The 13,553-nt window shown below is 35.0% G+C and overlaps 2 protein-coding genes across 2 annotated transcripts; both read left to right on the top strand.

Annotated features, from left to right (window-relative positions):
• Positions 1–970: 970 nt before the first annotated feature.
• On the top strand, positions 971–2,387 carry K444DRAFT_388096 (uncharacterized protein). The gene has a single exon (XM_024872412.1). The coding sequence runs from the start codon at positions 1,083–1,085 to the stop codon at positions 2,148–2,150; it is 1,068 nt and encodes a 355-aa protein (XP_024737637.1). The 5' UTR covers positions 971–1,082; the 3' UTR covers positions 2,151–2,387.
• Positions 2,388–2,991: 604 nt separating this feature from the next.
• K444DRAFT_388061 (uncharacterized protein) lies at positions 2,992–7,585 on the top strand. Its single transcript, XM_024872411.1, has 10 exons — positions 2,992–3,293; positions 3,387–3,662; positions 3,725–3,819; positions 3,868–3,923; positions 3,982–4,098; positions 4,171–4,191; positions 4,239–4,301; positions 4,346–4,390; positions 4,445–4,621; positions 4,675–7,585. The coding sequence occupies exons 1-10, from the start codon at positions 3,180–3,182 to the stop codon at positions 7,326–7,328; spliced, it is 3,618 nt and encodes a 1,205-aa protein (XP_024737636.1). The 5' UTR covers positions 2,992–3,179; the 3' UTR covers positions 7,329–7,585.
• The last annotated feature ends 5,968 nt before the right edge of the window (positions 7,586–13,553 follow it).

Raw genomic sequence — 13,553 nt, 5'->3', positions numbered from 1 at the left:
AATCTCCAAACACCGATGAATTCGAAAGGATTCAATTTTTGTACAGGAATATTAGGAGATATATGGGCAACGTTATTCAATTGTCGACAAGATCATACAACCCTCGTATTAGTTATGCTGGCTGATTGAAGGCCTAGATCTCATCTCGCTGGAGTATAAGGTATCAATTCCATCTTCGATGCTCGCCCAAATACTCCTCCCAAATTCCCCATCACTCCAATAAATTCTAATAAACCGCAGGCTATAAGATACTATTTCCACTTAAAATATGGCCCCAAACCCGAAAATAGCACCTCACTGAAGTCCCTAGAAGATATATTTTTTCCCAACTGATAAATGCGGCGTCCCGTACTTTCTGGGTGGCGAACGCTTGCCGCTTTGTGAATCTGTCAGACGCTCGAATGTAACACATAAAAGATCAAATTTGAGGGCACTAAAGATGTGGTGATATTGTCTAACGAAGATCTAGCCAATGGAAGTGAAAATTAAAGCCTAATACCGTCTCACGTGACATCCATTTGACAGCCTAGGCATGACTAAATGGAGGGTCGCGGAGCCTAATAAATCTAGAACAAAATTCAAACTTATCCAACATCATTTTTTCTATGTTCCAGAGGTGCTCATCACCCCCCTCGAATAAAGGACAATTCTTTCATACGAAATCTAAATAGATATGAATGAAGCGCCCATTGTGCCTTAGGCCCAGAATATCAGCCCAACATGATCTCAGATTGAGGCGACAAAATCCTTGTCACCGCTCTTCGATCAAGCGGCTGGGAAGCTGGGCATGTGTATCTGTCTGCAGCAAGATCCCCGGGGCTGAGCCTCGCATAGGTCCATCCAACGAGAATGATTGAAGGCTGCGCGGGGGATTTCAGGCGTAATTGCGCTGGTCAGGTGCATCGGGTAGCAATGCGGCGCCTCCCTGCTTTTGTGCCACAGCATGCGATGACCTCTCGGCTGTGTCGCAAACAGGGCAGATTTTCGTCATATCTCGATCTTCAAATGTTTCTGATTCCATATCTTCTTGAGGTCCATGTCATCGAACACAAAAGATTGAACTTCCCACCTAAGAGGTTGCCATGTCGAGCCGGACCCGAAGAGAGAGAGAAGGACATTCGAAGCGCGACGGAAGGGAGAGGCGACGCCATACCGAGACAGGCAATCGACACGAGAGGCATTCGGAAAGCATACCACGGAGCTATAACGATGGAACCGATTCATTCTTTTCGCCCGCCGATGGGGACCTGGCTGGAACGATGGCAAGACTGGAAGTTGATCCAAACAGCCGGGGAAAGGGAAAAGGAAAGCAAGAGGAACCCGCGTGGTCAGGTTGGACATGGAGTGACCAACGTAGTTGCTATTATCGGGCAAGATTGAAGCAATCCGGAGAGTATGAGTATGAGTTCAGTGAAGCATATACGACAGCACCAGGTAGTGTATCGGGATCACAAGAGGCCTCGGTGTCCCCAACACCCCAACATTCCCAATCCTACAGTAGCGAAGCTCAAGAGGAGCCACCTACCAGGCATCCCGCCGAAAGTCATCACACCTTGCAAACAGGCACATACCCTCTGGGGGATTCATCCCACGATGATCGGGAATACGACTCGACTGGTCGGTCTTCTGTTTATAATGCGGAAGACAATCCGTCTGCAGGTGGCCCTTCAGAGTACTATCCACCAGGTCATCCAGGTTATCCACCGGCCAGTTCAAGTTATCTATCTGCTAGTTCAAGCTATCCTCCCACGAGTTCGGATACTTCATCCACTTACCCCCCCTCAGGTTATACGTCGCCACAGCACTACCAAAGCGGTTCAACAGCAGCATCTACTGCTTATTCTGGGAGCTACGACAGTGGTTACCCAATGACAGGGCGCTCCATGGGATCTTACAGCATGAGCTACGGACTTGGTTCTCAGTGGCCAGATGACCAATTCCCCCCAGTATTCGTTCCCCCTCCCGATTGTGACTGTGATCCAAAGAGACCTGGAGAAAAGCTTTGCGGTGTCATCATATGGCCTGAACAACCTACACCGGATGATGGAAAAGTTACAGACGACCCATATCAATCTTCGAGACCAACAGCAACTGAAAAGCTTGTTGTTAGGGTAAGAAACCACCAATCTTTAAATCTGTTGATCTCTTGACACCTTCGTTAGGGACCAAGTGGACAAAATTGTGGTCCGCTGGTAATGCCTGGCATCACGCCAGGGCCAAGGCCCCCGATGCCTGCAAGAGATGCTCCCCGGACAGTCAGGAAGGCATACGAAAAGGAGGATGCAAAGTGGCTGGAAGAACATGCCCAATGGTCAAGGATTACATGTCCTTGTGGCTTTGGGTATTTCGACAGCAAGGGGGTTTGGATTTCTGGAGGAGAAGCCCAAGCTGGAAACTTCAATCCTCTCTGGGCAGAGAATGGGGGCAGAGCAATTCTTCAATCAGAAGGCCCCCGAGGCAGGGATATTGACCTCAAATTACGAGAAAGGGATCCCCCCCGTCGCCGGTAAGGCTTCAGCTTTCACCTAATTTTATGAAAATGGTTAACCATTCCTCCAGGCACAGATGACCAATAAGCAAGCACGAGCACGAGCTTACGGCCGTGAAACAATACAGTCTTGGTTCTAAGCAGGCGGTTTTTTTGTATGAGAGCAAGTTGTGTGAGGGACATTGGTAACTCCTTTGACAAGGCATTTGATACCCACAGAGATGAGGCGCATTGGAAAATTGGAGGGTGATACTCCTACGGCCATCGAAAGATTTTTTTTGGGGGGGGGGGGGGGCGCCTGCGGGATGAGCGGGGTCGATTTTGTGTAACCCACCCACAGTAAGAATGAAAAATGAGGCGAGCAGTGAGGCGAGCCGCGAGAGCGCTGATTATGCATCTCATCGCTTTTGCTTGGTATTACCAAGCCACAAGCTATCGAACGGCTCCCGATTCTGCTTTCAGGTTTCAGCATGCTTGTGAATTTCTCCCCAAGACCTCCCACCCACGAGATGCCCAAGGCGACCTTGCTCTCCAAGGCACTGGCTGAACAGTAGACCAACCGATAAATAAGGCATTGTGAATCATTGATTTTCTCGTAGAAAGCTCGTGTCAGGAATCAACCTTCTCCGCATGATTGCATCCGCCGTGACGGGATTTTGAGACACGCGAGGCTCTTGTTCTACCTGCCGAGATGGCATCCGCGGCTGCGTTGGTCAGTGCTGGAAGTTCTATTGAGCCAATAAACACGCGAGGCGGCTTATTGCAGGGTCATACCCCCACTTCGCCCTTGGAAATGGGCTTGATGGTGAGTCTCATTCTGACCGATTTGTTTCATCATGTCATGTGATCCGTTTATGGGGAGGCTGTGGCTGATAATAAAGCATTTCGCTTGGTTTAGCTCTTCAATGAGAACCTCACAAACGACGAAGCGAAGAAGATTGGAACCACGTCGACGACTATCAATCATCCACAACAGCCTTGCACCCTCGAAGATCTTTTACAAGAAGTAACGAAACTCCAAGAGAGCTGGAATAACGATCGCTCGGACGCCCAGCGAAGAGTCGACACGGTGATCACCACGATCGACCAACACGCGCGAGTCATCGACGTTCTGATAAAGCAGCAGCCTGACATAACTTCACTTGTATGGGGCGCTATTCGCTTCCTCATCGGCGTATGCTGCCTACCTAGAGTCCTTGCCATAACTTATTAACTAACAAGCGGGGATTCCGATAGATTGCCGCAAAAGAGATAGATACGACGGAGAAGATCAGCCAGTCCTTAATCCAGATATTAGGAAGCCTTGCGCGCTGGAACAAATACATTGAGCTGTTCGATGAGTTTTTTCGCGTACGAGAGACGGCTGCTCATCTATTCAGTCAGATCATCAACTTTCTGGTCCGTGCAAAGAGCTACTACTCTAAGCCACGTCACGGTAAGCGCTCACGATCTTTGTCGAAATTGTTGGTATGATTTGACACTATTGCTGCTAGCTCGAAGTTTCAAAGTTGCTTGCAGGACGTATGCACAGAAATTCGAAAGCATCATGAGTCTCATACACGCCTATGATCAGGCTCTTGAGCAAGAAGCCTCTCTCGCAGCAGAAATTCGTAAGGTTTCCAACGGAGTTCCCGAAGTCTTGCTGTGTGTTCGCCCCATGCTAATTTGGACTCGCGTACTAGGGCGTGCCGAAGATCGAAAAGGTAGATTTGTGATACTTTCGTGTTGACTTCAACTGAACAATCTATAGCACAAAAGGAACAATTCGACATTGCACAGAAAGAGATTGCGAAACAAGATCAATTTCGATCAGGCATGACTTTCGTTCTCAAATACATATCTTTCTAACTGCTCTAGATTTGTCACATGATGTAAGAGGGATTAGGTATACCTTTGAAGACGGTAAATGAGCAATGTGGTAATCCATCTCAGTTCATGTCTAACCCAACACCGTAGATCAATTGCGCCGAGATACTACAACCGCCATTGAATGGCTGAAACAGAGCCAGTGTATTTACCCGGTACTTTCCGAGAATGAAGAAGGGACTGGTACATGGATACAGCGAAGTGAGCAATGGAATACTTGGGAAGCAAATATCAATAACAAGCCTCTCTGTATTTGTGGGCCTCCAGGTCACTACTATACCCCCCGCTGGCGAAAGACAATGGTTGACAAATTATCTCAGGCGCAGGAAAGTCTACCATCGCCAATCTCCTATCAAGAACCGCCAGGACTTGTGTCACTTTCGTCTACTTCTTCCAAACCATCACCAACAAAGAGCAAGCCACTTCTATTAGCCTTGCAGCGTCAATTCTCTACGATATTTTCGTGTTCCTCCAGCGGCAAGGCGCCAGATCCAATCCGCAACACTCTGTATCTGTGCATCAAGTTCTAGCACTTTCGAGCCGAAAGAGGAGAGTGGTTGATGTTAAATTCCGTGAACTTTGGGATGTTGTGCTACACGCAGCATCCGAACTCCCAGATTTCACGCTCGTTATCGACGGACTTGACGAATGCGAAAGTGCTCTTGAAAAGTCGCAACATGAGCTTATTGTTGAACTCCTGAAACTTTCCTCCGCAAGAAATGCACGCCTGATAGTTCTCTTTCGAAACCATCCTCAATTAGAGACAGTTTTCGCTGGCTGTCCCACAATCGAGATTACCCCAGAGGCAATCTCACATGATATTCACGTCTATGTCTCTGCAGAAATCCAACGCCATCCGGACAAGTTACAAAGATTGGAAAAACAGATTCGTCAAACTATCTTAGAATATTCCCGAGGGATGTTCTTGTGGGCAGTGATGATAATGAAATGCCTCAAATCCGCGGAGACTTATAACGAGCAACTCACGTATCTTCAAAGCCCCCCACCAGACCTATATTCCTTCTACGAAAATATCATTTCCAGAACGACCATACGTCTTACACCAACTGCTACACTTAGGCGACGAGAAATCTTCATCATCTTGGTCGGAGTCTACCAACCACTCACATGCGAGGAACTTTCCTATGTTTTGAGTCTCGGAACCGCGGATACGCCAGATGCCACAGAGTTCAATACCCTAATTGAATCCGAGAATGCGATCATGCGATCATGTTGGCCCCTAGCAAAGGTTTCGGACCACCGCGTTCACCTCATTCACGCTTCGGTAAGGGACTTCCTCACAAGTCCTCAGTTGGAAACCAACTCTCCGATTCACATCACTTCGGACGAGTCAGAGTCCTATCTCGCTTCAAAATGTCTGTCAGCTCTTTCACAAGCGGAATACAGATCCAAAAATATAATTGGAATTTTGATCCGAAGAAATGTTGCGTCCGCCGCGGAAAAGGAAGAGGATAAGTATTTCTATCAATACGCAGCAACTCACTGGTTCGTCCATTTGGTGGCCGTTCAAGATCCCGAACTTAGCTTAGTCCAACAAGCAGCAATCTTTTTGATAGGAAATGAATTCGTGTCATGGTCTGAATTCATCTTTCAGCTCAGTGGCTCTCAGGGCACAGTGTTGGAGGTTGAATCTAAGTTAAATATCTGGCGGGAAACACTCTCCAAAGCGTTCCAGGACATTTTAGTTTTGGATAGGTACTTCTCAGGCCCATACCGCGCAGTAGCCGAGGAATTTCGAGAGGATGGTGGGGACAAAACCCTGTCATACCTCTGCCTTTTCCAGCTTGGAGCATATTTCAATCTTGCCACACGCATAGAAGAAGCGTTTGAGGTAAAGCGGGTTGTGGCCAGAGGACTCATCGATTTGTTAGGGGAGAGACACCCTCTGGCACTCATGGCAGAGTCAGAATTTGCATTTGAATATTTGCAACAGCGCCGATTTCCTGAAGCAGAGGCAACCTTCCGTCGGCTAGCACAGATTCAGCGGGAAGTACTTGGGGTTGACCGGCCTGATTGTTTCCACTCTCTCCAAAGGCAGGGAATGGCAGAGCTGTGGATGGCGAAGTTTGCCGATGCCGATTTGTGCCTTACCGAATCGCTGTCAGGGCTCATTAACACTGTTGGTGTCACAAGTTTTCTTTATCTCATGTCCCAATTGACTTTGGGCCAAGTCTTGGAATATCAAGGGGATATTAGGCGTGCCTCGATGGATTATGAGCATATTTGGAGATATCGGAGAGAGATCCTCGGACCGGACAATCCGATGGCGATTTGGGCTCGTTGTGCGATGGTTTCAACGTTCCGCAAACAGGGCAAATACGAAGATGCGGAAAAGGCTGTTCTAGAAGTGATTGACTCGAGAACGAGGACCATCGGCCAAACATCATCATCTACTATTGATGCCATCATTCAAAGAGTGGTCCTGTGCCTTGACATGGGGAACTACCCAGAAGCACTCGAGCTAATTGAGTTCATCCTTGACGGCGGACTAGTAGATAAATGGTTCGAGAGAGTAGTTCAAGTGAACCATGTACGGGCATTAGTAGAGCTATTCATTGGTAACGCTGAACTAGCCATGGATATCATGCAATCACTTGTGGACCGAGGTATCGAGAAAGGGGTTGGAGGCCGGATTAGATCTCTTTTGTGGGTCCGAAATGACTTGGCAACTATCTATCGGAAGAACGGCAGGAGCGATGAAGCACCGATGCTCTTTGACGAGCTTGTCACATCCATCGACAGTGATTCAGACTCCTCATGGGTAGAACCGCAATCGCCGGTTGAGCTTGCTCTTGCCGAGAAAGCTTTGAAATTGGTTCGAGAAATGAAGGCATATGACGCGGAGTTGTTGTTGAAAGAAAATGGACTTAAGTGGTTGCGGCAGGAAGACTTTTGGATTCTGAATGGCGATCCTGCGGCTGATACAGCTTGGATGAGAAAGCCTTACACTTAAATTGGTCTAGATGTGTAGCGAACCGCAGGCAAACAGGGCTGACTCGAGTATTTGGAGTTACGAATATGTCTAAGCAAGATTGTTCACCTCGGACAAAAGAACTGTTCAAGAAGATATATGCTATTTGGACTTATGAGGAGAACTTTGTTGGTCGCTCTCTGCTGATACTGAGGCCATTAGCGGGCTAGCGGACAAATCCGAGAAGCGAAAAGTGATTTTCTGATTTTCTGATTTTCTGATTTTCGCGCCTATACCCCCCCACCACACCTCACTAAAAAAAAAAAAAGTATAGTATATATGCCTTATTCTCGACTACTCCTAACCCCCCCTTAGCTTATATAGTTCGTAAGGCAAATCCTATAGATTACAAGGTATATCTCTATTTCCCTTACTCTCTATATCCTTTATACTACCTATATTACTCAAATTATCTATATCTTCTTTATTTCCTTCTTCTCTAGTATCCTTACTTTCCTCTACTATAATCTTCTTCCCTATTATCTTCTAATCTTATATCTGTTTTTATACTTACTTTTTATATCTTATAAATAGTTAAGGCTTTAATATAAAGAATTTTATAGATATAAAATAAGGCTTTTTAGACTTAGTAAAATTAGTATTAAATTAATAGAAAATATAGACTTTATTATTATTATTATATTTATAATTTATATAAGTACTATTAAATTCGCCTTTTATAACTATATAATATTTAAAAGAATTCTTTAGTCTCTTTTTATTACTATAAATAATATAAGCTTAAAAGAATTTAGTTCTATAAATATATACTAAGCTTATTTCTAGATTTGCTTTACTTTTCTCTAATTCCTTTAGCTTCCTATCCTAATATAGCTCTATTTCTCTAACTTTAGTCTTATTATTAATTTGCTTTATTACTTTAATAGTATTATTAGATAATATAAGAAAATTAAAGTATTATTATAGAAAAAGAAAAAAAGAAAAAGGAGATTATATATAAGAAGAAGATTAAAGAATAAAGAAATTTATTAGTTAAATATATTAATAAGAAAAGATATTATAAACTAAGTCTAAATTATTAGAGAATATATTATAAATATTATCTTTTTACTTATTTATAGCTTTATTATCTTTTCTATTACTTTTATTTTTACTAAAGCTATTACCTAAAGCTATATTTAATATATTTTTAATAAAAGAAAGCTTTAATAATAGTATTATATATTAGAATTAAAGTTATTTTTAGAAAGAAATTAAGATTAAGACTAAGATTAAAGCTAGTATAATTATATCTTTATTATTTATTTTTAGAATATAAAAATATATATTTAATATAATTATTTAAACCCGAATAAATTTATAATAAATAATACCTGAAAATGAAAATATTAGTATTTAATAGCCCTAGATTAAATATATTTAAATATTAAATATTATAATTATAAAAATAAAAATATAAAAATCTTTTTTTTTCTAACTTATAAAAGGTAAGATATACTAATAATAATTAAATTAAACTCGACTTATATAATTAGCTAATTTACTTTACTAATTATAAATAATTCGAGGTAATTTAAATTTTTTTAAATTTCTATATATAGCTTATTATATAAACTTCTATATTTCTATATTTAGTAATACTATAATTATAATTTTTAGATAAGAAAAATCTTCTTGTTCTAGTATATATAATTATATTTATTTCTTATTTTTTAAATATATAATTATTAAATTATAAAGGCTTAAGAATTATAAATAATACTTTTTCCTAAAAAATATATATTTTTAATAAATAATAAAAGTAAATATTCTTAATAAATAATAAAAATAAATATAGAATTATATAATAATATAACTATTTTATACTAGTACTTTTATTTTCTATAAAATTATAACTTTATTCTATTTTTATTCTAAAACCTTTATTCTTTTTCTATATTTTTTTAACTTTACTATTAATACTAAGAGCTTCTATTCTTTATTAATATCTTCTCTATTAATATCTTTATTAATACCTTTATTAATACCAAGAGCTAATATCTAACTACCTTATAATCTTTCTCTCCTCCTTATTTCTCCTTACTTCTTTTCCTTACTCCTTTTCCAAATCCCTCCTCCAAACCTCTTTTCTAAACTCCTTATCTAAATCTTTCCTCCGAACTCCTCCTCCTTTAATACTTCTATTATTAATACTAAGAACTAGTATCTAACTGCCTTATAACATTTCTCTTCTTCTTACTCTTTCTTATTTCTCCTCCTTATTCCTCTTCCGAATTCTTCCTCCGAATTCCTTTTTCGAATTCCTCCTCTAAACCCTTTCTTCTTTAATACTTCTATTATTAATACCAAGAGCTAGTATCTAACTGCCTTATAATCTTCCTCTCTTTCTTCTCTCTTTTCCAAACCCCTCCTCCGAACCCCTTCTTCTTTAATACTTCTACTAATAATATTAAAAGCTAGTACTTAACTACTACTTCCGGGTTACTTTTATCTAGAACTCTTATACTATAAGTCTTTAATTCACTTGCTTCTTAGAAAGCTAAATTTTAGATATTTTCTTCTTTTCTCTAATATCTTCTTCTCTCCTTTTCTAATATCTCTTATATCTTTAGGCCCTTTAGGAATACTTTTTCTCGAACTTCTAAAAAAAAAGGCTAATTCCTATTTAGATTTCTTTAAACTTTAATACTTCCTTTCCTTTTCTAATATTTCTTATATCTTTAGGCCTTTTAGAAATACTTTTTCTTAAACTTCTAAAAAGAAGCTAACTTCTATTTAGATTCCTCCGAACTTTAATATCTTTTCTTCTCTTTTAATATTTATAAAAGCCTTTAGACTATTACTAAATATTCCTATTTTTTGTCTTAAAATATCTACTAACTTATTTTTATAAGAAATATCTTTTTTTCCTCTAATCTCGATTTCTTTAATATATATTTCTTGTTTTTAGACTATTTAGATATTTCTCTATTTACTTTTATAAAATATATACTAATTTATTTTTTAGTTCCTCTTATCTTACTTCTTCTTTAATATTACTATATATATATCTAGTTAGTACTAGTTCTTATAACTTATAATTAGGCTTTTTATTTATTAAATATTCGGGTATTTTATTTTATTTTTATTTTATATATTTTATTTTATATATTTTACTTTTCTTTTATTATAGATTAGAACTCAAATAATATTTATCTTAAATACTTATACTTTCGGGTATATAAGACTTTTATAGATTTTTCGGAATTATAAACTAGCTTACTTTAGTTTAGGGAAGCTTTCTTAAAAATATTTCAGGAATTATAATATTTACTATAATTCTTTCTAAAAATTAATATAATATAAGTATTTCTAGTCTATTCTCTTTTTATAGAATAAACTATTATTCTAAATTTATATAAAAGCTCTAATTATTTCTTAAATTAAAATATAAGTATTTCTTATTTTTATTAAATTAGATATAAAAAATAGCAGGTATCTTTAAGCTAGACTATAGTACTAGTTAAGTACTAAGACTTTCTATATTTATCTCGCAAACTTATAGCTCGAAATATATTATATTTAATAGGGCTTTTATATCTAATTACTTTATATTATAATAAAATATCTTAGTATTATAATTAGAGGAATTCTGCTTTATAATTTTATATATTATTTATAGATTTTCTAGCTAATAAGTCTTAGCTAATAACTAAGAAATTTATTAGCTATTTTATTTAAAGCCTCTAAAAGCAGGAAGTTATTCTAATAAAGACTTAGTATTAAAAATGGATTTAACTAATTAATTCAAATAAGAAGTTTATAATAAAAGTTTTTATATATAAGTAATTTCATATAATAAACTCAAGTTTCTATTTCTAATTATATAAGTTATAATATATAATAAACTCAAGTTCTTATTCCTAGTTATATAAATTATAATATATAATAAACTCAAAATTTTCTAGCTTATTAGAGCTTAGGTTATTTTTAAAAGAATTAGTAAGCTTTTCTAAACAAACTTATTAAGGCCTTATTTTTTAAAGATATTAGTCTAGCCTTTTTATTTCTTTTTTAAATAATAGTTTGGCTCTTAGGAATTATATATAAATATTAAAATAAATAAGGAAATATATTATATATATTTTCTAGATAAATTAGAATAGAATCTATAGAATTCTTGTAATATTTATATTAAATTTATAGTACTAGCTAGTAAAGACTTTAATAACCTTAATAAGACTTAAATTATAAGCCTGGTCTTTAGATTTTCTATTTAATTTAAAGATTAAATAGTTTATAATAGATTACTTATTATAGAATATATTATATTCTTTTTCTAAAAAGTACCGGATACTAGTAATAATCCGGAAGCCCTAAAGCCCTTAAGACTCTTTATAAGTTTTGGGCTTTAGGGCTTTTTTATAGCTAGCTAATTATATAAAGTTATATAATTATATAAATCCGGTATTAATATAAAGTAATTAGTAACTTTATATATAAATATAATATGGTTTTTAGTATAGCTAGTCTAATATATTATATATTTATATATAAATACTTATAATTTTATTATTATAATATAATATATCCTTAATATATTCTTAATATAAAAATCCCTTTATAACTCTAGATTTTTAGGAGCCTTTTCTATACTAAAAGCAAAATATATAATATAGTTTAAATATTAAATTCAAAAGATAAAAAATTATAAAGGCCCTAATAATTATAAAACTTTATAAACTTAAGTAAATTTAAGTATTATAAAAGTATTAAATTTAGTAACCTGACTTTTAAATTATATAAGAACTAATTAAAAAGTATTACTTTAAAGTATTAATTATAAATTTCAAATATATATATATATATATTTATAAGAAAATAAGACCTAAAATAATACTAAACTAATTATAAAATATAAGAAAAAATATATTAGATATTAGGTTTATTTTTTCTTAATTACTTTAACCTTAGTAAATATTTATATATAATTTATTAGATCTTATATAATGGGTTTATTTAGGAGAAGTAAAATTAATTAGTCTAGAAAGTTTAATAATAATAATTAGACTTCTATTTAGTATAATAAGCAAAATACTAGTAATAGCCCAAATACTTTAGGTTTTACTTATAAAACTAAAGATATTATATTTCTTAATTCTCTATATTTAATAAGAAAGAGAAATAATATATTTATTATTATAGAATAATACTTATATAATCTATAAGATTAATTATAGTTCTCTTTACTAGAAAAAAGAATAATAAAATTAAAGAAAAATCTAATAGCCTATTACTATTATTATTATTATTATTATTATTAGAATTAGCTTTAATAATACTTTTTATAATACTTTCTATATTATCTTATAGCTCTTAGAAATTAGTAAATAAAAAAGAATTCTGGTATATATAAGTTAATTAAATCTAAAAATAAAAAAGGATCTATAAAAGAAATAAAAAGTAAAAGCCAGAATTAAAAAAAAAGATTTATATATATACTTTTATTTATTTACTAGTTTATTAGATACTTTCTTACTTTTAAAGTCTTATATTTATACTAGTAAGTAATACTTTTCTAGGCTCTTTAGTTTATTATTTAATTTCTTTAAGTTATTATATTTTCTAAGTATTTTCTAGCTTTTTATAAGTAATTTTAAAATAGAAATCTTTATATAAAGTCTTTTTCTAAGTATTTTCTAGCTTTTTATAAGTAATTTCAAGACAAATATCTTTATATAAAATCTTATTCTAGTATAAAATAAGGAAAATTATTTAGATATTCTTAGGGTCCAGATATATATTATAGTAAGAAAGATTAAAGATAATTTAAATAGAACCTAGTAAAACTATAAGTTTCTAGGCTTTTTTATTATTAGAATTAATATAGAATACTAGTTTATTTATATTATTAATAAATTAATAATAGTAAGTAAATTTATTAATATAGAAAGAGAAATAAGGAAATAGCTATTAAGAAACTATATTAGAAAGAATAGAAAAGACTTAATTATTTATTTTAAATTAAAAGCTATTTATTAAAAAATATCTATTAGAATTTATATAAAAAATCTAATAAAAGAAATAGGAAAAAACTTATTACTAATTTCTTTAGAAAATTAAATAGTTCTTTATTTAGCTCTCTAATTCTTTATATTATTAAATACTTACTTATAGAGAACTAGCTATAAAACTATAGTCTATAATTTTATAAGACTAGATCTGGCTATATTTTAATTTATAAGACCTTAAAGGGCTTCAAATAAC

The sequence above is a fragment of the Hyaloscypha bicolor genome (genome assembly GCF_002865645.1).
Source record: "Hyaloscypha bicolor E unplaced genomic scaffold K444scaffold_58, whole genome shotgun sequence".
NCBI classification, from domain to species: domain Eukaryota; kingdom Fungi; phylum Ascomycota; class Leotiomycetes; order Helotiales; family Hyaloscyphaceae; genus Hyaloscypha; species Hyaloscypha bicolor.
The sequence above is the reverse complement of the archived record's forward strand: the minus strand, read 5'-3'. Positions and strand labels throughout refer to the sequence as shown.

Excerpts from the sequence above, each read along its gene's own strand:
- K444DRAFT_388096 (XM_024872412.1), top strand. The coding sequence starts at position 1,083 with ATGTCGAGCCGGACCCGAAGAGAGAGAGAAGGACATTCGAAGCGCGAC.
- K444DRAFT_388061 (XM_024872411.1), top strand. The coding sequence starts at position 3,180 with ATGGCATCCGCGGCTGCGTTGGTCAGTGCTGGAAGTTCTATTGAGCCA. Across the intron at positions 4,302-4,345 it reads ACAAGATCAATTTCGATCAG|ATTTGTCACATGATGTAAGA; the intron begins GCATGACTTTCG and ends TAACTGCTCTAG. Across the intron at positions 4,622-4,674 it reads CTGTATTTGTGGGCCTCCAG|GCGCAGGAAAGTCTACCATC; the intron begins GTCACTACTATA and ends AAATTATCTCAG.